General features: G+C 47.1%; 1 protein-coding gene across 2 annotated transcripts in view; it reads left to right on the forward strand.

Moving 5' to 3' along the window:
• The window catches only part of LOC115137034 (E3 ubiquitin-protein ligase PDZRN3-B-like), a 130,285-nt gene that overhangs the window by 60,706 nt on the left and 42,437 nt on the right, over positions 1 to 27,142 (forward strand). The window contains exon 1 of one of the 2 annotated variants that reach the window (XM_065027606.1): positions 22,519 to 22,624. The exons of the other annotated variant lie outside the window; for it this stretch is intronic. Coding sequence (XP_064883678.1) covers positions 22,619 to 22,624 — 6 coding nt within the window. The 5' untranslated portion in view covers positions 22,519 to 22,618. Of the gene's footprint in view, positions 1 to 22,518; positions 22,625 to 27,142 lie in introns of those variants that run through there. 2 annotated transcript variants of the gene reach the window in all.

The following is a 27,142-nucleotide window of genomic DNA, read 5'->3' on the forward strand; positions in this document are numbered from 1 at the left end:
GAAAGGAGAAGATTAATTGTGTGTCGTCTGCATAGCAATGATAGGAGAGACCATGTGAGGTTATGACAGAGCCAAGTGACTTGGTGTATAGCGAGAATAGGAGAGGGCCTAGAACAGAGCCCTGGGGGACACCAGTGGTGAGAGCACGTGGTGTGGAGACGGATTCTCGCCACGCCACCTGGTAGGAGCGACCTGTCAGGTAGGACGCAATCCAAGCGTGGGCCGCGCCGGAGATGCCCAACTCGGAGAGGGTGGAGAGGAGGATCTGATGGTTCACAGTATCGAAGGCAGCCGATAGGTCTAGAAGGATGAGAGCAGAGGAGAGAGAGTTAGCTTTAGCAGTGCGGAGCGCCTCCGTGATACAGAGAAGAGCAGTCTCAGTTGAATGACTAGTCTTGAAACCTGACTGATTTGGATCAAGAAGGTCATTCTGAGAGAGATAGCGGGAGAGCTGGCCAAGGACGGCACGTTCAAGAGTTTTGGAGAGAAAAGAAAGAAGGGATACTGGTCTGTAGTTGTTGACATCGGAGGGATCGAGTGTAGGTTTTTCAGAAGGGGTGCAACTCTCGCTCTCTTGAAGACGGAAGGGACGTAGCCAGCGGTCAGGGATGAGTTGATGAGCGAGGTGAGGTAAGGGAGGAGGTCTCCGGAAATGGTCTGGAGAAGAGAGGAGGGGATAGGGTCAAGCGGGCAGGTTGTAGGGCGGCCGGCCGTCACAAGACGCGAGATTTCATCTGGAGAGAGAGGGGAGAAAGAGGTCAGAGCACAGGGTAGGGCAGTGTGAGCAGAACCAGCGGTGTCGTTTGACTTAGCAAACGAGGATCGGATGTCGTCGACCTTCTTTTCAAAATGGTTGACGAAGTCATCTGCAGAGAGGGAGGAGGGGGAGGGGAGGAGGATTCAGGAGGGAGGAGAAGGTTGCAAAGAGCTTCCTAGGGTTAGAGGCAGATGCTTGGAATTTAGAGTGGTAGAAAGTGGCTTTAGCAGCAGAGAGAGAAGAGGAAAATGTAGAGAGGAGGGAGTGAAAGGATGTCAGGTCCGCAGGGAGGCGAGTTTTCCTCCATTTCCGCTCGGCTGCCCGGAGCCCTGTTCTGTGAGCTCGCAATGAGTCGTCGAGCCACGGAGCGGGAGGGGAGGACCGAGCCGGCCTGGAGGATAGGGGACATAGAGAGTCAAAGGATGCAGAAAGGGAGGAGAGGAGGGTTGAGGAGGCAGAATCAGGAGATAGGTTGGAGAAGGTTTGAGCAGAGGGAAGAGATGATAGGATGGAAGAGGAGAGAGTAGCGGGGAGAGAGAGCGAAGGTTGGGACGGCGCGATACCATCCGAGTAGGGGCAGTGTGGGAAGTGTTGGATGAGAGCGAGAGGGAAAAGGATACAAGGTAGTGGTCGGAGACTTGGAGGGGAGTTGCAACGAGGTTAGTGGAAGAACAGCATCTAGTAAAGATGAGGTCGAGCGTATTTCCTGCCTTGTGAGTAGGGGGAAGGTGAGAGGGTGAGGTCAAAAGAGGAGAGGGTGGAAAGAAGGAGGCAGAGAGGAATGAGTCAAAGGTAGGCGTGGGGGAGGTTAAAGTCGCCCAGAACTGTGAGAGGTGAGCCGTCCTCAGGAAAGGAGCTTATCAAGGCATCAAGCTCATTGATGAACTCTCCGAGGGAACCTGGAGGGCGATAAATGATAAGGATGTTAAGCTTGAAAGGGCTGGTAACTGTGACAGCATGGAATTCAAAGGAGGCGATAGACAGATGGGTAAGGGGAGAAAGAGAGAATGACCACTTGGGAGAGATGAGGATCCCGGTGCCACCACCCCGCTGACCAGAAGCTCTCGGGTGTGCGAGAACACGTGGGCAGACGAAGAGAGCAGTAGGAGTAGCAGTGTTGTCTGTGGTGATCCATGTTTCCGTCAGTGCCAAGAAGTCGAGGGACTGGAGGGAGACATAGGCGGAGATGAACTCTGCCTTGTTGGCCGCAGATCGGCAGTTCCAGAGGCTACCGGAGACCTGGAACTCCACGTGGGTCGTGCGCGCTGGGACCACCAGATTAGGGTGGCCGCGGCCACGCGGTGTGGAGCGTTTGTATGGTCTGTGCAGAGAGGAGAGAACAGGGATAGACAGACACATAGTTGACAGGCTACACAAGAGGCTACGCTAATGCAAAGGAGATTGGAATGACAAGTGGACTACACGTCACGAGTGTTCAGAGAGTTAAGCTTACGTAGCAAGAATCTTATTGACTAAAATGATTAAAATGATACAGTACTGCTGAAGTAGGCTAGCTGGCAGAGGCTGCGTTGTTGACTAAGTAGGCTAGTTGGCATTGGCTGGGTTGTTGACACTACACTAATCAAGTCGTTCCGTTGAGTGTAATAGTTTCTACTGTGCTGCTATTCGGGGCTAGCTGGCTAGCTAGCAGTGTTGATTACGTTACGTTGCGTTAAAAGAACGACAATAGCTGGCTGGCTAACCTAGGAAATCGCTCTAGACTACACAATTATATTTGATACAAAGACGGCTATGTAGCTAGCTATGTAGCTAGCTACGATCAAACAAATCAAGCCGTTGTACTGTAATGAAATGAAATGAAAAATGTGATACTACCTGTGGAGCGAAGCGAAATGCGACCGGATTGTTGAGTGCAGAAGTTCTGTTCGGTAGACGTTGGCTAGCTGTTGGCTAGCTAGCAGAGTCTCCTATGTTAAGGACGACATAAAACTACACACTCTAAACTACACAATTATCTTGGGTACGAAGACAGCAAAGACAACTATGTAGCTAGCTAACACTACACTAATCAAGTCGTTCAGTTGAGTGAAATAGTTGTGCTGCTAATCGGTAGACGGTGGACTAGCTAACGGTGGACGTTAGCTAGCTGGCTAGCTGCAGGGCAGTGTAGACTGCGTTAGGACGACGAAATACGATAATTACGCAATTATCTATGATACAAAGACGGCTGTGTAGCTAGCTAAGAAGAAATTGCTAAGATTAGACAAATCAAACCGTTGTACTATAATGAAATGTAATGAAATGTAATACTACCTGCGGACCGAGTGCAGATGCGACCGCTCGCTCCAACCCGGAAGTGGGGTTTCTAGAAGATCCAAATATATTTTTCCATTCTGTCTCCCAATTTATTTGTCTGTCAAGCAAGTGTAAAATCATTTTCCTGAGCTGACCTTCTGATGGCACAGAGGTCTGCTTGGTGCCCAAATCTGTGTTGATGGTTCAAAATGTGTGCCATGGTCTGCGAATACAAGAGTATGGTGAAGAGTGCCATGTGAGGATTGGAGAGGGTTTAGTAGAGATGTGGGGTTTCATCTCTCGCTTTCTCATGTTTCTCTTTTTGTTTTTGTTTCTCTCTCTTTCCTCTCTCTCTCTCTTTCTCGCTCGCTCTCTCTCTCTGCGTGCCTGTGGACCCCCACCCCTCCCCCAGTGGAGGCCGTTTCCTGCCATGCCTCTTGCTCAGGCCTTATTTTTCTTGGCATGGGCCGCACACAGACACTCGCAAGAGTTCTCTGAAGCTTCCGCGTTTTTCCTCCCCCTCTTTTTCTCCTCTTTCCACCTCCTCTCTCTTCACTCTCGACTGTCACATGCATTTGTGAATATAAGTCCTTGTCCTGTCACTCCTCGAAAACACTATAGGTGAGTAAATGGGGACTGATAACAATGTGTGAGGAGGTGTCTCGATAAGAGGCTCTGTACAGCGAAGCTCAATAGCTCATAATGGATCCATGGTTCTCCGGCCATTTTTGGGCAGAAATTTGAGCCCCGCATATTCACCCAGCGCATATTTGAATGACATTTAAACATCTCCAGATGCAATTTGAAAGAACACAAAAACGGCCTAACAAAGTTGCACCGATTTAAGGCTTTTTGCAGTGTTACACTACAGGCTGGAAAGTCACTCCGAGTGTTTACAGATTTGAGGTGTGCTTTTTCGTGATTCCTTCTCATTCAATGTGATAAATTGTATAATAAGAACGTGCACGACAATATTATATGAGTGCACGAGACGGTGTTCTTTTGATTTCATGTATTCATTGTGCTGTCGGGCCCTATACTATCCGCCTGGCTGTACGGAGCTGGGGTTGACTGAATGTGAGTGATGCCAGCATATTGTTTCCCAACACTGCTCTGTGGCTTGTGGGAACAGGGTTATAAAGAGCTTTGAATGACAGAAGCGTGCACTCTGGTCAGTCTGTGCATTGTAGTCTAGTGTTTACATGCCTCTGGCCCTCACACACACAGCCATGGCCTAGAGCAGTTAAACTGCTAGTCTGAGTTAGTGCTGTAAAAAGGTGCTCTGACTCCAGGGCTATCAGTGACGAGGAACACTGGAGATGTGTGCTTTTCTTGGATGAGCACACAGTCCCTGCATTCTCGTGTGTGTGTGTGTGTGTGTGTGGGTGTGTGGGTGTGTGTGTGGGAGCATGTGGGTGGAGGGGGGGGCTGAGTTCGAAACAGACTGAGCTCATCAGCGACTTTAAACAGTCCCACATTTCAGAAAGAAAGAAAACACGACTGTCGCTCAGCATTTTACCCAGTAAGAGAGTGTGTATGCAGGCAACAGACTGTCGACCACTTTAAGAAAGTACCTTATCCCCACACAGCAAATACATTAAATCAGGGCTCTAAGTCATGATTATAAGGCTGGTTATTTAAGGCTGGTTATTGTGTACCTCCGTTTCTCCGCCTCTTACCTACAGCAGAGCTCAAATCAAACCCATATGGCTATCTACCAGGCTTTACTCAATCGAAAAATAACCCTACTCTTGGCTTTGCGTCTCCTCCTCATGCAATGTTTTCCATTGAACTTCAGGCCGTACCCGGAGGGAGAGGGGGAGGTAACAGAGAGGTTGAGTCCCACTGTTACGTCACGTTGTCTACACAGCCCACTGATTTGAGTTATCACATAATTACGGCTGTTTAAATAAATAGACAGGCCTTCTAAAACACCCAGCGTAGATCGACGACAGTGCCTCCCATCCCATCCTATCCTGCTCCAACCAGCAACAGGGCGTGCCATCGCTCATCACACCAGAGTACAACTGTGTACACTACACACACACACATACATACTCTACTCCCTCCTCTATCCCCTTAATGTGATGGCAGTCGTTCAAAACTAGCAGAGATCTTTGAACATGACAATGATTTGTTGTTGTTGTTGTTGTTGTTTTTCCCAGCATTCCCCTGGATAGTAATTGGAGGGGTGAGGGGGTGTGGCAAGGGGTTTTGGATGAGACCGGAGCTGCCCCTCCTCCCCCACTTAGGGCCCAGTGCGTGTCTGTAGCCAGGGCCAAATTAAAAGCCTCTGCTTTCACATTCAATTAAAAGCTCCCCTCTGTGGCCGCAGAGAAACAGCTGCATCGCCTGCTCACTGTCTGTGGTGTTGTGTCTCGCTCTAAGACGAGACCAGGGCTCCTCTGCTCACTCACACACACACGGAAATGTTTACATGAGAAGCGACGTCCCGACTTCACTCATCCTTATCTGGCCAGTATAATAAGGCACAATTATAGAATAGATAAGACAACATGGACAACAGGCTTGTAAGAAAGGAAGTGAGTAATGGCTTGTAAAACAGATATGTTATCCCCTATTCTTTGATGCTGAAGCCTGAGTATCTCCAAGAATGAACCCGTACGTACTGATCTGTAATCATGTGGTATTTGTTTATTTGAGGCTTGTTAGAATTTCCACATTGGAAACATCGATAAGGGCACTCTAATATTGTCGCACTTACATTTGATGACCGAATGCAGTCAAATGTGTCCGAATATGAACGTTGGCTGGAGATATGTTTTGTTCCTGGCTGCTGAGTTTACTATGTGGTCTGATATGTGATATAGGGTCTAAGTCTGTTCAGGGTGGATACATGCATACATCCTGTAAATAGCTGAAACACTCCTTGACCCACAGTCTTTAAATCACAGGAGCAAATGTGCACAATGCTTGTGAGCTTCAGCTCTGCTCCAGTATATGTCGTGTATAGTAGCAGTGAGATGGTTGGAATGGTAACGGAGTCCCCGATGGCTGCTCTGCCTTGACGGCCTGGCCGTGAGAGGAGGACTGGGGACTGGGATCCAGTCTAAATGTAAGCCTGTGGACAGATGAGTATCGTGAGCCTGTGGCCTCTGCCTCATTCAATTATTCATTTAAAAAAAACATTTTCGTTGTCGTTTAGCAGACGCTCTTATCCAGAGCGACCAGTAGCGAGTGCATACATCCCAGCCACTGATCATCAGTGGCAGTCCAGGCTGTCCACTCATGTCTCTCCTTCCTTCCCTCTCATCCTACCTCCCTCCTATAACTCCTGCAACAGAGTTTTAATCAAATACCTTGTTGATTTACACCTCAAGTAATCTCATTCTACATGTAGTTGGCTCTCTGTACCTGATGGACTTTACTTTATCCTTATCTGACGTATGCACTGTTCACCCGATGTAAATCAGGCGTTGGATTTTCACCTGTCATTAAATGGTATTTAGTAGGACTGTGACGATACCATTATTGCAATATTTTTTCCATGGCAAAAGTGAAAACACGAAGCGGACAAACTCTCTGGTCTTTTAAAAACCATGTAAAATAGTACTGTATGTAAAATATCGTGTGCTATACCTGGGTGACAATATAATGTTTGTTTCCAACACCGTATTTTGATCCTTGCCATGATACAAACGAGTTTCGTGATACTGGTATAATTGCATACATTAGTCATATGAAAATGTTACTATATACATATATATATATATATACTTTTATATATATATATATATATATGTGGACACCCCATTCAAATTAGTGGATTCGGCTATTTCAGCCAGACCTGACAAGTGTATAAAATCAAGCACACAGCCGTGCAATCTCCATAAACAAACATTGGCAGTAGAATGGCCTTACTGAAGAGCTCAATGACTTTCAACGTGGCACCGTCATAGGATGCCACCTTTCCAACAAGTCAGTTGGTGAAATTTCTGCACTGCTAGAGCTGTCCCGGTCAACTGTAAGTGCTGTTATTGTGAAGTGGAAACGTCTAGGAGCAACAATGGCTCAGCCATGAAGTGGTAGGCCACACAAGCTCACAGAACGGGACCAGCGAGTGCATAAAAATCGTCTGTCCTCAGTTGCAACACTCACTACCGAGTTCTAAACTGCCTCTGGAAGCAACGTCAGCACAAGAACTGTTCATCGGGAGCTTCATAAAATGGATTTCCATGGCGAGGAGCCACACACAAGCCTAAGATCACAATGCGCAATGCCATGCATCGGCTGGAGTGGTATAAAGCTCGCTACCGATGGACTCTGGAGCAGTGGAAACACATTCTCTGGAGTGATGAATTACGCTCTACCATCTGGCAGCCCAACGGACTGCCAGAATGCATAGTGCCAACTGTAAAGTTTGGTGGATGAGAAATAATAGTCTGGGGCTGTTTTTCATGGTTTGGGCTAGGTCCCTCAGTTCCAGTGAAGGGAAATGTTAATGCTATAGCGCTAAGATTAACATTCTAGACGATTCTGTGCTTCCAACTTTGTGGCAAGAGTTTGGGGAAGACCCTTATCTGTTTCAACATAACAATGCTCCCATGCACAAAGCGAGGTCCATACAGAAATGGTTTGTTGAGATGGAAGAATGGAAGAACTTGACTAGCCTACACAGAGCCCTGACCTCAACTCCATCAAACATCTTTTGGTATGAATTGGAACGCCAACTGCAAGCCAGGCCTAACCGCCCAACATCAGTGGCCGACCTCACTAATGCTCTTGTGGCTGAATGGAAGCATGTCCCCGCAGCAATGTTCCAACATCTAGTGGAAAGGCTTCCTAGAGGAGTGGAGGCTGTTATAGCAGCAAAGGGGGGGAACAACACCATATTAATTCCCAGGATTTTAGAATGAGATGTTCGACGAGCAGGTGTCCACATACTTTTGTGTATACGTCTATGACAATAAAGTGTAGGTTGTCTGTTGTTAGAATGTATATCTGTGTGTGGGATGACGAGTAGCCTGTAGATAAGAGTGAACTCTGGGGGAGACTCTGCTGCCTGTCAGGCTGCCTGACCAGCTGAGACCAGCCCAGGCACTGTGTTATTAAACAGAGACGGGCTCGGAGAGAACCCACACTCCGCACCAAATAAGGCCAACAGCTCACCATCTTGCCTCATCTAAATGATGAACAAAAATCCACAGCCTGCCCTGGCCCACTCCAATTACTACACATGCCTCCGTATCAACTAACATGCAAAAGTATTCACGTATTCCTACCCCTCTCTTTTCTTTCTTTCTCCGCAGGTAAGAAAGACTGCCCTCCCTTAAAGCCTTTTTGATCTGCCATGTAAGTAGAGTGTCACAGTGCGGATTCCCCCATCCTCTCTCTCTCTCTCTCTCTCCCCCTGTGCAGGTATGTGTGTGATATCCTTTTTTGGTTACTTGTTGTTTTGACAGCCCGTTGAGTCGGGCTGCTTTTGAGAAATAGTTAGCGGTGAGCTCGCGTTCCCCGACCTGTCTATCACGGAGTAATCCAGTGTGTCAGTCAAACCATGCCACTGATTACTTGGTGCCATGTGATGCCATCTCCTCTCTATTCTGCTGCCGTGGAAAAAGGAGCAATTTTCTGCCCACAATTTAGCGCTCGCAGTATTGGCTTAGTGATAATAGAGACTTAACCTGTATTGACTTACTCCTTTGCATAATCCTGGCTAAAGAGCAACTTCCAGTGTGTCTGTGGTCACTACAAGGGTAATAGCACCTGGGAAACTGGCGGGCTGGCTGCTCTAATCCTGCTGTGGCGGATACTTTGGGCTTCAAGAGGAAGGGAGGGAGGTAAAACCTTCGAGAGGCCTTCAAAAGGGAGGAGTGAGGCTGGGCCATGACGGCAGTGTTTGGTGTGAAAGCAGTAGCCATGTCGATCAGAGGGGCCCGGGGCCACCAGGTCACTGGGAGGAGTGGGCTTGGACAGACAGGCCACTCAAGAACATGCAGACGGACGACACTCCTCCACCAGACACTCCCATCCCCACAACAATCTCCTCTGCCCCCCCCCCCGCCTGCTTATGTAACCCAGCCTCTGGGCATGTAGAGAAGCAGCAGGAGGTTGGGGAGCTGGTGATAGGAGCACTCCTGTTCCAGGTCTGGCAGAGGAAGAAAATACGACCTCCATCATGAGGAGAACTCAGTTGGGCTGAAGGGCCTGAGGTACAGGTCTAAGATTCCCAGAGTGCACCTCTGATTTACCACTCCAGGAAATAAAGGCCAGGAAGTCTGAACTGAGTCAGGCCTTTCTATCTTTGCTCCGGTTGTTTTGCTCGACGTCGACAGTGTTGAACCGCATATTAGATTTTCTCTTACTGAATGTCCTAAGAAGAAAGAGCTACATCACTCAGAGACTGGGAGAGAGCCCATGTTTGGAGGTTTGATTTAGGCCGTAGTATTAAAAAGTGCATCTGATCTGGGTTCTTTATAGGGGCCGGCCAGACATCCAGCAGTTCTGGGGAGTAGCACACATTGTGAAGTATAGAGCTTCACTTTCAACGTAGTTTCTGCTCCAAACCTTCATCCACTTTGCCACAGACCACACATCCTTTAGGGCCAATATTTCTGAAGTTGGTTTGCTTATACATTTGCTCTCTTGCTCTCTTTTCTCTCTCGGCTCTCTCGCTCTTGCTCACTCTCTCTCATTTCATGCACAACCAGAGAGAGAGAGCGAGAGAGAGAGTGAGAGAGATCATATTCATGTTCACTAGCCTGTTAACTGAACACTCACTTTCATCAGTGTACAGCTGAGCAGAATACTGCAGCTGATCTCTGATCATATTTGTTTAACTAAATGTTCTGTAATGTGTATATTTTTACAAGGTCGACATAAACATACTTGTCAGGCAAACAAAATTTGCAGAACGCCTCCTAACCTAATTTTGTTTATGCGGACCTGGTTAGGAAGCCATTGCAGGGGCTGCTGGGTAGGAGGAGGGCGTAAAGCTAAGGAGCCCGCTGGCTGCCATGTTAAAACAAACTGTGGTACGTACTGTGGCTGTAGCCTGGCTGGGACTGGGACAGCTCTTGTAAATATAGGGCCTGTCTGTGCTTGTTTGCTCTGGGGGTGATGGGTGAGGTCATATTTAGCACAGTCAGAACAGAAGAGAGACAACTCCATAGTGTTGAAGCCCGTTGTTTCGAAATGGATGTCGTATTGAGGCTTTAGTAATATTCAGGAAAAATGTATCCACTTCAGTCAATGCCCAGCTAGCACATTTAGTGGCTTGGAAATTGTGAGAACTCCTGTTTTTGGTTGCACATTGGTTTCCTGACTGGTAAAATGTTTTTTAAACGTTCTGAGAACAGAAGTTAATATTTTGCCTGTCCTGGGAACGTTTATTTTTAGGTTGCAAGGAGGTTCTGAGAATGTTTTACTCTGGTTCCTTGAAAGTTTTCCTGGGAGGTTTTATTAATGCTCAGAGAATGGAAATTAAAGGTTTATTTGTAGGTTTTTTAATAACTTCCTGAAAATGTTCACTGAATGTTTCAATAACACATTTAATGACCTTCCTAGGTTATTTTGGGCAAAAACATTTTTTTACTCCAAGCACAGATAGGACACATGGAAATCAATTTCTTTAGGCATTAATAATCCAAACATAAAAATAAAAATAAATTGTGACAAGGCATCCGTGAGATTTGAACCTATAATTGTATGTTCTCTATCCATGTAATTCCAACACCTGAGCCCTCTGATGTAAAAAAAACTACAGACCGGTATCCCTTTTTTATTTTATTTCCAAAATACTTGTACGTGCTGTCTCTGACCAAGTCTCTCGCTATCTCTCTCTGTACGACTTTCTTGACCCTAACCAGTCAGGCTTCAAGACAGGTCACTCAGCCGAGACTGCTCTTCTCTGTGTCACGGAGGCTCTCCTGCCAAAGGTGACTCTCGCTCTTCTGTTCTCATCCTCCTAGATCTATCTGCTGTCTTTGACACCGTGACCCATCAGTTACTCCTCTCCACCCTCTCAGGGCTGGGCGTTTCAGGCTCTACACACTCTTGGATAGCATCCTACCTGGCAGGCTGCTCCTACAAGGTGACGTGGAGAGGATCTGTGTCTTTACCACATACTCTCACTACTGGTGTCCCACAGGGCTCGGTTCTAGGCCCTCTTCTCTCTTTATACCAAGTCACTTGGCTCCGTCTTATCCTTATATGGTCTCTCCTATCATTGCAATGCGGATGACATTCAACCATTTTTATCTTTCCCCCTTCTGACACCCAGGTGGCGACACACATCCCTGCGTGCCTGGCAGATATCTCAGCTTGGAAGTTCATCGCACCACCTCAAGCTCAACCTCAACAAGACAGAGCTGCTCTTCCTCCCAGAGAAGGCCTGCCCGCTCCAAGACCTCTCCATCACGGTTGACAACGCCACGGTGTCGCCCTTCCCAGAGTACAAAGAACCACGGTGTGACCCTGTACAACTCCATGTCATTTTCTGCAAACATCAAAACAATGACCGGCTCCTGCAGGTTCATGCTCTACAACATCCGTAGAGTATGACCTCACCGCACACAGGAAGCGGCGCAGGTCCTAATTCAGGCACTTGTCATCTCCTGTCTGGACTACTGCAACTCGTTGTTGGTTGGGTCCCCCTCTAGTGCCATCAAACCCCTGCAACTTATCCAGAACGCTGCAGTCTGCTTAGTGTTCAACCTTCACAAATTCTCCCACATCATCCCGCTACTCCGCACACTCTACTGGCCTCCAGTCGAAACTCGCATCCACTACAAGGCCATGGTTCTTGCCTACGGCGCAGCAAAAGTAACTTCCCCGCCCCACCTTCAGGCTCTGCTCAAACCCTACACCCCAACCAGAGTACGCCACCTCTGGTCCCTTGGCCCTGTCACCCGCTCAGCCAAATCCAAATTCTTCTCTGTCCTGTCAGCCCAATGGTGGAACCAGCTTCCCCTTGAAGCTAGGACAGCAGAGTCCCTGCCCATCTTCAGTAAAACATCTGAAACCCTACCTCTTCAAACAGTAGATCAGAGGGAGATCAGTCTCATGCTGTCTTCAGTGTCAGCCTAATGTACTGGAGACCAGTGAGGAGGAGCAGTGATCTGTTAACAGGAGCGGAGGTGGATGAGGTGGATAATGTGCCAAGCAATGCAGCTTGTGAAGATAATAAGCCCCCACCCCTCACCCAGTCAATGCCATCTGCTGCCCTCATGGGCACAGTTTATTCTGAGCAATCCTCCCTCTCTGACTATCTCGCACTCCCACCCTCTCCCATGCCCTCCCATCTCTCTCTCGCTCGCTCACTCTCTCCGAGTCCCTCCAGCAGCAGCACAGACAGCCAGGTAGGGAAGGAAAAGTGCAGAGTTGATGAAGGGTTAGGGTTAGTAAGGGCAACACAGATTTCAGCAGCTCCCACTGTTAATGAGTACGGTCCCATTGAAGGAGGGAACACAGGGAGTTGAGCCCTGGCTGTCCAAGCACTAGATTCTGGATGGGATAGGAAGTGATGGACAATAAGTATTTTAAGAATCACTGACAGCTGCTAGGAAGAAATTAATCCTCGCCAGAACATTCTCTGTCCCCCCAGAGATTACCCTGTGACTCCGATACCAGTGAGCATTAGTTTTACAGAGTGTTGGGATTTTTTTTAAACTTGTTTTTCCCAGAACAAAGTCATTAATTGTAACCATGGACAAATGCTTGAAATCAGGTGGGAGTTATGTTAGCCTGTTGAGTGTAGGGGGCAGTATTTTGATGTTTGGATGAAAAACGTACCCAAATGAAACTGCCTATTTCTCAGGCCCAGAATCTAGAATATGCATATAATTGTCAGATTAGGATAGAAAACACTCTATATTTTCCAAAACGGTCAAAATATTGACTGTGAGTATAACAGAACTGATTAAAACGCTTGGTATGCTTTCGCCGAAAAGCTTTATTGAAATCTGACACGCCAGGTGGATTAACAACAAGCTAAACTGTGTTTTGTTATATTGCACTTGTGATTTGATGAACATTTTATATTTTTAGTAATTTGAATTTGGCGCTCTGCAAATCAGCGGATGTTGACGAAAATGATCCCGGTAACGGAATGGGTGCATCAAGAATTTAAGAGGAAGGAATCGGGAAGGTGATGGAAGGGTGACAGGAGTAGCAGGGTCTACAGACAATCCCGGATTACAAATGGAAAACCAGCCACGTCACGGACACCGATGTCTTGCTCCCGGACAAACACCTTGTTCGCCCACTTTGAGGATAACACAGTGCCACCAACGCTTCCCACTCCCAAGGACTGTGGGCTCTCATTCTCCATGGCCGACGTGAATGAGACATTTAAGAGTGGGAACCCTCGCAAGGCTCCCAGCCCAGATGGCATCCCTAGCTGCGTCCTCAGAGCGGACATATTTACGGACATATTCAATCTCTCCCTATCCCAGTGTCCCCACATGCTTCGAGATGTACACCATTGTTCCTGTACCCAAGAAAGCAAAGGTAACTTAACTAAATGACTATCGCCCCGCAGCACTCACTTCTGTCATCATAAAGTGCGTTGAGAGGCTAGTTAAGGATCATATCACATCTACCTTGCCTGACACCCTAGACCCACTTCAATTTGCTTACCGCCCCAATAGATCCACAGACAATGCCATCACACTGCACACTGCCCCATCCCATCTGGACAAGAGGAATACCTATGTATGAAGGCTGTTCCTTGACTCTATCTCAGCATTCAACACCATAGTACCCTCCAAGCTCATCATTAAGCTTGAGGACCTGGGTCTGAACACTTGTGCAACTGGGTCCTGGACTTATTGACGGGTAGTGAAGGTAAGAAACAACACCTCCACTGGGGGAGGATCCACTGATCCTCAACACTGGGGCCCCACAAGGGTGCGTGCTCAGTCCCCTCCTGTACTCGCTGTTCACCCATGACTGCGTGGCCATGCACGCCTCCAACTCAATCATCATGTTAGCAGACGACACAACAGTTGTAGGCCTGATTACCAACGATGACGAGACAGGCTACAGGGAGGAGATGACGGCACTGGTGGATTGGTGCCAGGAAAATAACCTCTCCCTCAATGTCAACAAAATGAAGGAGCTGATCGTGGACTTCAGGAAACAGCAGAGGGAGCACTCCCCATCCACATCGAAAGGACAGCAGCGGAGAAGGTGGAAAGCTTCAAGTTCCTCAGCGTACACATCACTGAAAAACTGAAATGGTCCACCCACACAGACAGCATGGTGAAGAAGGCGCAACAGCGCCTCTTCAACCTCAGGAGGCTGAAGAAATGTGGCTTGGCCCCTAAGACCCTCACAAACTTTTACAGAAGCACAATTGAGATCATCCTGTCGGGCTGCATCACCGCCTGGTACTGCAACTGCACTGCCCGCATGTGGTATGTCTAACGCTTCACCACGGGCACACGGCCTGCCCTCCAGGACACCTACAGCACCCGATTTCACAGGAAGGCCAAAAAGATCATCAAGGGCATCAAACACCTGAGCCATGGCCTGTTCACCCCACTATCATCCAGAAGGCGAGGTCCATACAGGTGCATCAAAGCTAGGACCAAGAGACTAAAAAACAACTTCCATCTCAAGGACATCAGACTGTTAAATAGCCATCACTAGCCAGCTACCTCCCGGTTACTGAACCCTGCACCTTAGAGGCTGCTGCCCTATGTACATACACATGTAATCACTGGCCACGTTAATAATGGAACACTAGTCACTTTAATCATGTTTACAATACTGCTTTACTCATCTCATATGTATATACTGTATTCTATTCTACTGCATTTTAATCAATGCAACTCCGACATTGCTCGTCCTAATATTTATGTATTTCTTAAATCCATTATTTGACTGATTTGTGTGTGTTCTTGTGAATTGTTAGATTCCACTGCACTATTGGAGCTAGGAACACATTCATTTCGCTACACCCGCAATAACATCTGCTAAAAATGTGTATGTGATGAATAACATTTGATTTGATTTGAGAGGATAGAAGAGAAAGGCATTAGAGAGGAGGGTTGGGGAGAGGAAAGTGGGGGTTGGTTGGTTGGTGAGACTCCTACATGTTTTGAACCAAGACAGCCTATCTTTAGTTTGCGTTGTGTGTGTGCAAATGCATGCGCAGTGTCTCAATCCTTCTTATTATTGCGACGTCAGATGTGTCCATCAGCGACAAGCCTCCAACCTCGGCTCTGACATGGAGTGGACTTCAACTAGCTCTCCCTGTTTGTCCTGCTTCAGACTTTTTGATTACGTTTGAGTTTCATCACTTCTGAGTTCAGATTTTTTTTTACCTCGCTTGTCCTTAGCTTGTTCTTTCAACAGCCACACGTAAAACCAGAACTACTGTGGGGGAGGGGGTAATTATGGTTTTCAACACTGTTTCATTTAAATCCGTATTTAATGTCTGTGAGCGTTCCAGGGAGAACTATTTCTGACCCTTTCTCCATGCCAGGTTATCCCTCTCAGTGGAAGAAAAGCTCTGCTCTCCCGCAAGTCTGTATAATACATCCAGAACCCTGCCGCCCTCCCCCTGTATGCTCCTCCACCTTTCTCAACCAGGGCCCAGCCTCCCAGTCTGACCTTATAAAAATCACTGGACTACTTCCAGAGGAGGGCATTCCATTAGATTAGGGACACCTCTGGCTCTGTCCTCCTCCCCACCTTTGCCCTAACTGTCTGTCAGGGAGGTTGGAAATCCTTTCTACCGTTCAATTAAAAGGTGTGAGAGAAAGTTGGGTAAAAGTGTGTTTGCACCTCGTTACAACACTCTATATAGCCATAATATGACATCTGAAATGTCTCTATTTCTTTTCAACTTTTGTGAGTGTAATGTTTATTCATTTCTGATTTGTTTACTTCACTTTTGCTTATGATTCATTTCACTTGCTTTGGCAATGTAAACATGTGTTTCCCATGCCAATAAAGACCTTGGAGGGAGAGGGAGTAAGAAAAGGTAGAGGGGAGGAGGGAGAGGGATGCGGGCCAGGTTGGGCTATTCTCAGCCTTATCTACTGGACTCTGAGAGTCTGGCTCCAGCTCTTCTGGGGCTCCTCCCATCCTGGGTAGGGGAGGGAGGGAGGGAAATGCCTTTTATTCAGCCTGACTGGTCTGACTTCAAAGGCGCCAGAGGCAGCACCGGGTATCCTTTCTTTCATTACCAGGAGCTTTGTGCTAATCTGCAGGGACACACCTGACGTCCCCTCAGCTCAGGGAGTAAGTGCTGTGTAATCTGGACATAAAGGAGACTTAATCCCTGCGTCAGGGTCACATACTCCTGCACCTCTACCTGATCCAGGATCAGCTCAAGAGCTTGTTAATTTGTTAATCAGAGCCGGGTTGCAGTCAGGGCCATGTGTGGATCACAGGAAGAGCGGGGTCAGGGACTGGCATCTTAGCTAACACCAAGGGACATGGAGGCCATGTAAGGCGAGCATTGAAGAAGCAGTCGGCCAGTGTTTGGGAGTAGTGAACTACATGTAGTTCAACTAGTAATTGAACAACATTTTGCAGTAGCTTGGTGCTACACATTCTGCTAACATCTGACTCTGTCTTGCAGTTTGTAGTCTATGACATTTCAGAATTAGATCAAATAACTACCTTTTCAAAATAACTTTAGTTAAGTAAACACATTTTTTTATTCGGGTAGATTTGGTGTAGCTGAACTTCTTTGGTAACTTGGTAAACTATCTTTTCAGAGTAGCTTCCCAAACACAATAGTTGACCTTCCCATTTGACTTCCACAGGGTAATGCATAGTAAAAGCCAGTTTGGGAGTTTGCTAAGTCTGTTGAAAGGAAAGTCCATGTCCATAGCTCTATAAAGACAATGATGTTACTACAAAGCCATGTGGAACAGAAATAAAGTATTTAGCAGAGCTGTAGCTACCATTGTGAATTATTTATTCACGGTGGAGCTCCTATGGCCTTAACATTGATCCCTACTTCCTACTGTAGCTCAACTCCTGGCATGCTCATTGGGTGGCTAATGATGCAAATAACAGCAGCCAAACAGCATGCCTCCAGAGATGAGGATTCAGAATAGAATCATCTCGTCCCCTTCCTCAACATACAGTGCATTCGGAAAGTATTCAGATCCCTTGACTTTTTCCACATTTTGTTACGTTACAGCCTTATTCTAAAATTGATTAAATGTTTTTTTCCCCTCATCAATCTACACAAAATACCCCATAATAACAAAAAATAATAATAATAATAATAAAAAATACATTTAAAAAAATGATATTACATTTACATACAGTGCCCTCCATTAATATTGGCACCCTTTGGTAAATAATAGCTCAATGGGCTGTGAAAAAAAATATATTTGCTGTTTATCCTCTTGGTCTTTCATTCAAAATACAAAAATTGAACCTTTAATTGTAAAATGATTGGAAAAAAATGTATGTGAAATAAATATTTTTCCCTGAAACGTGTTCCACAATTATTGGTACCCCTAGAAATTCTTATGAGTAAAATCTAACTGGAGTAATTCCCATTCATACTTTACGTTAAATTCACCTTAGTGATTAGGAACACTCAAGTGGTAAGCCATGACTTCCTGTTTCACTGAGGTATAAATATGAGGTGACACACAGGCCAAGTCCCTACATTTCTAAAAACCTGTTTTCGCGTTGTCATTATGGGGTATTGTGTGTAGATTGATGAGGGAAAACAAATAATTTAATGCATTTTAGAAAAAGGCTGTAACATAACAAAATGTGGAAAAGGGGAAGGGGCCTGAATACTTTCTGAATGCACCGTAGGATTGTGAACATGGAAGATCTACTACATTATCTATGGTTATTACAATGTCATGACTCTAGTTCATTTTAGTCCAAACTTCAAGTTAAAGTTAAAGAAGAATAATCTTGGAAGTTTAATAACAACAATTAATGAACACAAGTAGAAACCCTTTAAAAGATACAGTGCCTTGAGTCTAGCTGCTATAGAGTGAACAAAGGTATACAGTATGTGCTCTGCACGAGTAAAAAAACAGCATAGAGTTGTATTGCTAATTGGCCAGCATTGCAGGTTCCTTGAGGGTTTCTCTGGCAAAATAAGGAGATAGACGAGCAGAAAAGCACACATGTACAAAAGCAGACATGCTTTAGTGTTCTGGCTTGCAGGTCTGCAGCTACTTTTTACATTCCCATTTCCTTGAAGGTTTACTTCCAGTTTAGTTTGGAGATACATTTTGTCATAAGTCTTTTCCCTGAACCTTTAAGGCATCTTTAAGGCATATGGGTCTTTCTATAAATAATAGGGCAAATGTGTGACATTGGGATCAACATTTCAAAATGGTTTGAAACCAAACTAAAAAGGATGTTCATGCAGTTCCACATGTCTACTTAGAGGAATTAGATGTGAACATATGCAAATTGGCCCACAACTCCAGCTATTCAACAACATAGGTCTAGGACTATACATCCTTTAAGCAGGGTTCATACTGACATTGGCAAGTTAAAATGAAGGACTTTCAGGAATTGTTTTAATTACGGAATTGTAATTTTCAAGGACCTAAATGTTATACAATTCTATAATTTATATAATTGTACATATAGGTTGTAATAAGAACCCCCCGCCCTCCAAAAAAACATGCAAAAAGTGTCACTTTAAGATAATTAATTTGTTAGGCCTTGCCAACGCATTGATATTCAAAGTATTATTATATTATAAAATATGTGAGAACAATGTGAACACTGCCTGACTAAATAGATTGGATGCATGCATGGCGATGTGGTCGACGCAGGCACACATAATAAAGGCACGAATAGCGGTAGCATTAATCTCAACATCGCTGTTTTTATAATGAGAAAGTGACCAAAAAACTGGTTCCTTTTTCAATGGAAGGATTTGTATGGAAAGCCAAGTTGAAGCCAACAATAGCTGTTGTCGTCCTCGTAATAACCGCAAGTGGTTTAACCGCAACAGAGTAGCGTAACACCCTTCAATTGAAACTGCGGGAAACAAACGAAATTGGCCACACCTCTCACAAAACCCGATCAAAAATGAAATCACGGATAATTGAAGCGAGCATGAGAATCAAAAATGGACTTACTCTGTGTCCAATCAGAGGCACAGCAGCATGAACTCATTACTTTGACTCTTTCTCTGTTAAATCTAACAAGAACCTTAATCAAGCAGACCGCAACAGATGATCAACATACATTTGATGGCACAACTATCTTCACCGGTGCAACGAATAAGACGCCAAAATATTGTGGAAGTTCCATGCGACCACATTTTTCCAGCACTTGGGTTGTTGTTGCATCACAACAGCTGTTCGTCACTTGACTGTCATTTGAAAAATTCCTCTCCGGATCAGATTATGATGTGTGAAAATATCATGGTGTAACTAATCAGATGGAAAACCAAATGCGCATCCAACAAGAGTTATGTAAAAATATTGAAGAACCACGTTAATGACAGTATCGATTTGGGTTTTAAGTATCAAGGTAAGGTGACTCTTTCGATTAGAAGCATTCAATTTTGCAATGCATACATTACAAACAACAAAACGACAACTAGATCCAGGATTCGTACAGGGTTCAAGTTCAGTGTCTAATTTAACTGATTTGAATGCTTAATATATGGTATTACACCTTACAATACCACGAATGCAAGGACAGAAAAGTTGTGTTCTATGTCACACGATTTTGGACAAATCCATCAAGACACCAACCATGATAAAGGATTTTAAATCAACTCAAAGTATTCAGACTTTTTGACTTTTTCCACATTTTGTAACAGCCTTATTCTAAAATTGAATGTCTCCCCATCCAACCTGACAGAGCTTGAGAGGATCTGCAGAGAAGAATGGGAGAATCTCCCCATATACAGGTGTGCCAAGCTTGTAGCGTCATACCCTAAACCCTAACCCTAATGTAATATTTCAGTTTTGAATTTTTAATAAATTAGCAAAAATGTCAACTGTTTTCTCTTTGTCGTTATAGGGTATTGTGTGTAGATTGACGAGGGCAACAAAAAAAACATTTCATCCATTTTTAATGTGGAAAAAGTCAAGGGGTCTGAATACTTTCCGAATGCACAGTAGCTTTGATCCACCATACAGTATATCTTAATGCAATGACATATACATTTTTTTGCAGATTAATGTCAAAGACTTATCAACAGCTGTAACAAGTTGTCCAGTGTAGGAAATCCTCACTGGTGACCTAGTCTGTCTCACGACCCCAAGTTCACATTTTTAGGAAGCAGTGGAGGAGGCAAAGCTCTGATTTAAAGCAAGAGAAGGTGTATTTGTTGGCTCTTCTTCCTGCTCCAACTTTCACAGTCCAGCACCCTACTCTCACTAGTGTTTGAGATGATTTCCGAAGGGCCTCTGGAAGTCAACCCAAAAATGTTCCAAAAACTTTTGGCTTGAGAGTGCAGACAGAGTAGTGTGAACTGAACTCTCTCCACCCTCTACCCGACTTCCCCTCCCAGTCCCTATCCCGGCCCTTTGGTCCCCCAAGTTAACTCCTCTTTTGGGAATCTGTAGCAGATAAAGATTGATGTCATTGTCGGTCGGAGTCTTTTCCTCCCTCTTCCCCTCCTTCCCTCGTCTTGGTCTTATTCATCTTCTCATGACCACCAGTATAATTACAGCAGCTAGCTCCTCAACTCAGCCGTCCCCAGAATGAGCTGTTTACTTTGGGCCGCTTGCCTCTGGCTACTGTGGCTGAGCGCTGATCCCCATAGTACTCAGCGGGGGCAGCCACACAGTCACCAAACTCAACCAAGCGCGCGCCCGCCAGCCCTGCTCATCCAGGCTCCCACCCAGCCACCACACGGCCGCCGCGCTTCTTCCAACGCGCGACCGCCATAACCGCGTCGGTCCATATGACCAGCCTACCCATGCTTTCTCTTGTCAGTAGTGGTAGCTAGAACAGTAAGACATCAACTCTTGTTGAGGAAAATCATCATCATAATTCATTTTAGTAATGCGTTTGGATGTATGAGGAGGCATTAAGTTGGCTCTGGATGGGCATAGCTACCACATATTTTGTTTTCCATTTGCCCAAAGGCTGAGGAGGAATGAAGTGGCGTTTTTTCATTGAGACTTTCCCCCACACCAGTGGGTCTACAGTGTGTCAAGTGTCAAAACAAGCTCTACTGTTTTAAGTTTTAATGTCACGTGCACAAGTACAGTGAAATGCATTTCTTGCAAGCTCTAGTGTAATTGTGTCTCCTTCAGGAGAGTGACACTAAGACTTGGAGGGAGCAGAATCAACAGCCTCTGCATCCTTCAAGACAGTTGCTTTGTGAAGGTGTTAAAGTACACAGTTAGCCATTGTTATGTAAATGCAAGCTGAGAAAGACCCTGGACCTGGGCCTCAATGTCAGAGCAAGTCCGCCAGAGCCATGTCCGCCAGAGCCATGTCCGTCAGAGCCATGTCCGCCAGAGCCATGTCCGTCAGAGCCATGTCCGTCAGAGCCAAGTCCGTCAGAGCCATGTCCGTCAGAGCCATGTCCGTCAGAGCCAAGTCCGTCAGAGCCAAGTCCGTCAGAGCCATGTCCGTCAGAGCCAAGTCCGTCAGAGCCATGTCCGTCAGAGCCATGTCCGTCAGAGCCAAGTCCGTCAGAGCCAAGTCCGTCAGAGCCATGTCCGTCAGAGCCAAGTCCGTCAGAGCCATGTCCGTCAGAGCCATGTCCGCCAGAGCCAAGTCCGCCAGAGCCATGTCCGTCAGAGCCAAGTCCGTCAGAGCCAAGTCCGCCAGAGCCATGTCCGCCAGAGCCATGTCCGTCAGAGCCATGTCCGTCAGAGCCAAGTCCGTCAGAGCCATGTCCGTCAGAGCCATGTCCGTCAGAGCCAAGTCCGTCAGAGCCATGTCCGTCAGAGCCATGTCCGTCAGAGCCAAGTCCGCCAGAGCCATGTCCGTCAGAGCCAAGTCCGTCAGAGCCATGTCCGTCAGAGCCATGTCCGCCAGAGCCAAGTCCGCCAGAGCCATGTCCGTCAGAGCCAAGTCCGCCAGAGCCATGTCCGCCAGAGCCATGTCCCAGTGAGACAGGGGTGCCGGTCGGCGTCAAAGAAGAAGTCTTTTGGGTAAAACACTGGGATAAATCCTCATTGCGAACTCAAAATAATCATCTGCCACTGCCCTGTGCAAAGGGAGGGGAGTGTTATTTGTTTACCAACAGACCAGACAGGCTGGCTGTTGGGCCACAGAGACACATAATATATTCCTTCCAGTTGGGCTGATCATGTGTAGTGTTGGTTGGTTGCAGGGCCCCTGCCTGCCAGCCAGCCAATCTCAGTCCCCTGGACCCAGGTGCTTCCTGTCTACAATTTGGGAAAAGCGTGAGTGAGCTCATGATGGGCCAAGTCAACCATGAGCATTACGCCCTCCCTGCTCCAAGCCCCATGGGATCTGCAATAAGGCTTTAAATATCCAACTCTATTTTTTCTCTCTCTCTCTCTCTCTCTCTCTCTCTCTCTCTCCCTTTCTGTCTTTCTACCTCTTTTTCTCTCTTGTAATCAGTGATGGCAGATACATTTGTCACTAACGTCGGTGCAGGGAGTGAGCTGAAACGTTAAGTGGAGATCCTTGTAGCTCCTCTCCCGTCTATTCGTTTGGCTGTTTCCTACTGCTGAGGTGTTGCTTGCGATGCTGGTAAGACATGCTGATTTTACCCATGAATCCTATCTTGGGCTGTGCTGTCTGTGTGTTGTTCTGTTGCCGTTCCCTGTGCCTTTCTGCTCCCTGTGATTGTTCTTGTTTTTGGAAAGGAGCTCTCGGGTTCTTCCATGCCTGTGCACACAGCGTACATGCATAATGTAGAAGTTGTGTCCAGAGTGCACGCTCGAGGTGAGGCCCGAGGCGTCGAATATTCGAGCAAATATTTTCACAAGTGAGCGGGGATTTACGCGGTTTTGTGCCAGCTGTGGCAGTAGCGTAAAACATTTATATGCTCCCTGAAAAATGCATTTTATGTGTAACTGAAGCTGTCGCCTGTTAAACGGCTCTAACAGGACGACTGAGGCTCCGCGTGTTTTTCACAGGGATGACTCTTATCCAAAGGGAGAAGATGGGAGACTGAGCTCTATGTGTGAGGATCATTCTTGACATCAGTCCAGCTAGTCTGGAGCAACATCAGTGGCAGAGGGGTAGAGAGCCTCCTAGTGGCCACAGTCTGCACTCACAGCCTCAAACTCGGTTCTGGTTCTAAAAGTACAACTTCTATATCGACTCTAAAAAAATGAAATAAAAAGTGTAAATCAATTACAGCCAAGCTTTTGGATGGGCATCTTAGTCTTGATGATTGTTGTACCCGTTTTACATGCATTTTTGTGTTGTCTGAGATTTACGAAACAACAGCTGACTAACTCTCCCCGTCCGTACACAGTTAATTTAACTCACTTATATTTTTATCTCTTGACACATGAGCATTTAACATAATAAGGTATGATTTATGACCACCATGAAAGGAATTATTTTTGGTCTCCAGTAGAAGCTTGAGAATAAGTGAGCCACTCAGCTGTCAAATCATGGTGGAAACAGCAGGCTTTTGGTTTGGGATCCTCCCTTCAGCCAGCTCCTTGCCTCTCCAGAAGGACTCTTTCACCTTGGCTGGTTCTGGTTTTAAAGAAGGGGGCAGACATAAGAATAGCATTACTTGTCTGACAGACAGCAGGCAGGACTTGTTTGTTTCAGGGCTGGTGTCATTCAGGAGGCCTGGCACTGTGTAGAGGACTAGCTAGCTAGCTGGGGCAGGCTAGACACAAGCGTCGGTACATTAACTGCTCATAAAATAGCTGATGTCACTCATTCACAGCCTGGCCCCAGTTGTCTCGCGTTTTGATTGGTCCTGACGGGGTATTTCCATGGTGATGGGGGTCAGTTAAGGTGGTGGTGTTTACTTCAGTCTGCAGCATACCCAACTAGTCTGCCTAGCCTGACGCCAGCCAGAGCTGCTTCTGCATGTGCTGCTGATAAGAGACTGCGTGCCACTGCTTCACGGTGACTGTTGAACTCCTAAAGGTTGGGTTAGGCCAGGGTCTGTCTCCGGTAGACAGAGAGGGCTGTTTGCTCCAACCAGGCTGTACCGTCTAAAGAGTATAATAAACAACCTGAAAGGACAACTGAACCACTCAATTAAGGCCAGTTCCCTCAAGCATTTTTCCCACCCATCTGTTGACCTGCTTTGAGAAGGAGAATTGAAGATTGAAGCCCGTTAAAGTGGCTCTACTTAACTTCCTGCTCTCCTCTCTGTGAAAGAGTGAAAAGTAAAAGACCAGAGGTCAACTACAGTTCACGTGCTGTCACTGTCCTCCAGGGTGACCTTAAACCGATTGTCACCACTCCAGACTGCTCGTTTCAGACTATGACCTTAAGAACATACATAGACAGACGGAACGGGTTCATGAAAGCGTCACTTCAGTTTCTGCTGAATGGTCTCTCGATCACCTCTGGCCGTGTGGTTGTGGACAAATATACAATTGCATTGGAACTGGCGTCTGTCTCCCATTCTCATGCTGTTCTAGTTTACCCACAGCATTGGAAAGACGTGTTTAATCAAATAAATATTTGGGGCCATTTTATACGCTTCTTTTACACGTTTACAATTTCACCCTCTTCACCTTTTCAATTCAGCTCTGTGTTGGCTCCAGATCTCCAGATAACTGTCCCCCCGGCAAGGCCAGGCCCAGGAACAGCTGTGGAAACAGCACACAGTGAGCTGTGGCGACTAGCGAGGGGATCTGGTGTGCTGGATCCACGCAGCTCTGTGGAGATGGAAGTTTTCATTTCCTCAGGATGTAGCGTCGGCTGTTTGAACAGGTGGTGGAGGAATCCTCCTGGGACACCGGCTCCACTCATGTCGTCCAGTTTTGGACTCCTCTCTTCAGCATCACATTCCCCAGCCAGCAGCACAGACGAGCAAAGTAGAGTAGGCCCTGCACAGAGAAGAGCAGCACAGGGGCCCACTCTTCCCCCACCCCCTTCTGCTCTGCAAGTCCTCTCGTGATTGAGAGGCGTCCCGCTCCCAGCCCACTCCCGTCCCAGCCCGTCCCACATGGCAGGCTCCAGAAGAAAAAGCCCAACCAGACGCGTCTCCTAATGCGTTTCCAGTCCCCCCTGTCATTGGGGTTATTACTGCTGTGTGCAGCTGGGCTGTGCTGGGACTGGGGACCTGGGAGCGCCTGTTAGGAGGGGAAAGTGAGCATCTGAATGCTCTAATTACAAGAGGAGGGGATGTGTGTGGGACTGGCTGTGTGTTTTGTGTTCTTACCCCCAGGGGCGGGGATGCACACTGCCTGAGTCATACTAGACTGGAGCCATTGCATCGTGTCTCTCTCTCCCTCTCCTCCCACTGCTTACACAACCAGCTGGGCTACGGAGATACACAAACACAGAGAGACATAGATTTACTCGATGGGAGGATGGAGAGAGGAGTGCAATGCGGAGGATGAAAAGGGAGGAGGCGGAAGAAGGGGAGGAGGAAGAGGGGAGCGTGCGAGGCTCTGGGTAGATTTATGGCTTGCTGTTGAATCTAGCAGGTAAATACCAGGGAGGCCCTCCTCCCTCCCACCACCCCCAGAGGAATAGGCTCTGGGATTATGCCACTTGTTGAAGCTGTTTGCACAGATTCTCAGTTCGGTACAAAATCCTGCAGGGCAGGACCTGTCTCTCCACCACTCCCACTTCCACTCTCACTTCTTTTCAGTCTGCCTGTCTGTCTGTCCGCCTGTCTGCCTGTCCGCCTGCCTGTCTGCCTGTCTCTGTCTGTCCTCCTGTCTGCCTGTCTCTGTCTGTCCTCCTGTCTGTCTGTCCGCCTGTCTGTCCGCCTGTCTGTCTGTCTGTCCGCTGTCTGTCTGTTTGCCCGTCTGTCTGTCTGTTGGCCCGTCTGTCTGTCCGCCTGTCTGTCTGTCCGCCTGCCTGTCTGTCCGCCTGCCTGTCTGTCCGCCTGTCTGTCTGTCTGTCTGTCTGCCTGCCTGTCTCTGTCTGCCTGTCTGTCCGCCTGCCTGTCTGTCCGCCTGCCTGTCTGTCCGCCTGCCTGTCTCTGTCCGCTTGTCTGTCCGCCTGCCTGTCTGTCCGCCTGCCTGTCTGTCCGCCTGTCTGTCTGTCCACCTGCCTGTCTGTCCGCCTGCCTGTCTGTACGCCTGCCTGCCTGTCTGTCTGTCCGCCTGTCTGTCTGTCTGCCTGTCCGTCTGTCTGCCTGTCCGTCTGTCTGCCTGTCTGTCTGTCCGCCTGTCTGTCTGTCCGCCTGTCTGTCTGTCCGCCTGTCTGTCTGTCCGCCTGTCTGTCCGTCCGCCTATCTGTCTGTTCTCCTGCCTGCCTGTCTGTCCGCCTGTCTGTCCGCCTGCCTGCCTGTCTGTCCGCCTGCCTGCCTGTCTGTCCGCCTGTCCGTCTGTCTGTCTGTCCGCCTGTCTGTCTGTCCGCCTGTCTGTCTGTCCGCCTGTCTGTCTGTCTGTCCGCCTGTCTGTCCGTCCGCCTGTCTGTCCGTCCGCCTGTCTGTCTGTCCGTCCGCCTGTCTGTCTGTCTGTCTGTCCGCCTGTCTGTCTTTTCCTCTCCCTCTTCCGATCTCTTGATATCACAGTGTCATTTGAAATGTCAAAGAGCGAGGCAAATGATCGAATGCTTTGAACACATTAGGCTTAAAGAATTGTGTTGAACTCTATTTTGTTTTCGATTGCCTGTTTATTACCATTCAGCCGTTGACTGCGTGAGCACACTAACACGCATGGCCAATAGGTGGCGGTATGACCCTATAGAATCTGAGCTTCGTCTATTAGTTTCCAGAGGGAATATTTTCACCTTGCCCTCATTTGATCTGACTCCCTCAGCCAAATGGCATCTCGTTAGTGCAGTGCACATTTAAATACACCATTGGGTGCTGTAAAGCATTTGCCAGACAGTTGTTTTTTTCCCCCTGTTGTCTAAAAGACATTAGTATTTATTTACTAGTAGAATGCAAGGTTTCGGTGCCTGAGATCATTTGTGTCCAGGACGTCTGGGGCATAATAAATACGCCTAGGTGAGCATAATCGACTGACTGAACACGCCCTTATTGATTCAAAACAGGTGTCCATTGGACACAGGCGCTGGCTGTCATATGATTATCTGATAGCCTGTTTGCGTGTGGGTCATCATTTGCTCAGACGGCGAAAAGCGAATTCCTCTAACGGGGGG

The sequence above is a fragment of the Oncorhynchus nerka genome, linkage group LG2 (genome assembly GCF_034236695.1).
Source record: "Oncorhynchus nerka isolate Pitt River linkage group LG2, Oner_Uvic_2.0, whole genome shotgun sequence".
NCBI lineage: Eukaryota > Metazoa > Chordata > Actinopteri > Salmoniformes > Salmonidae > Oncorhynchus > Oncorhynchus nerka.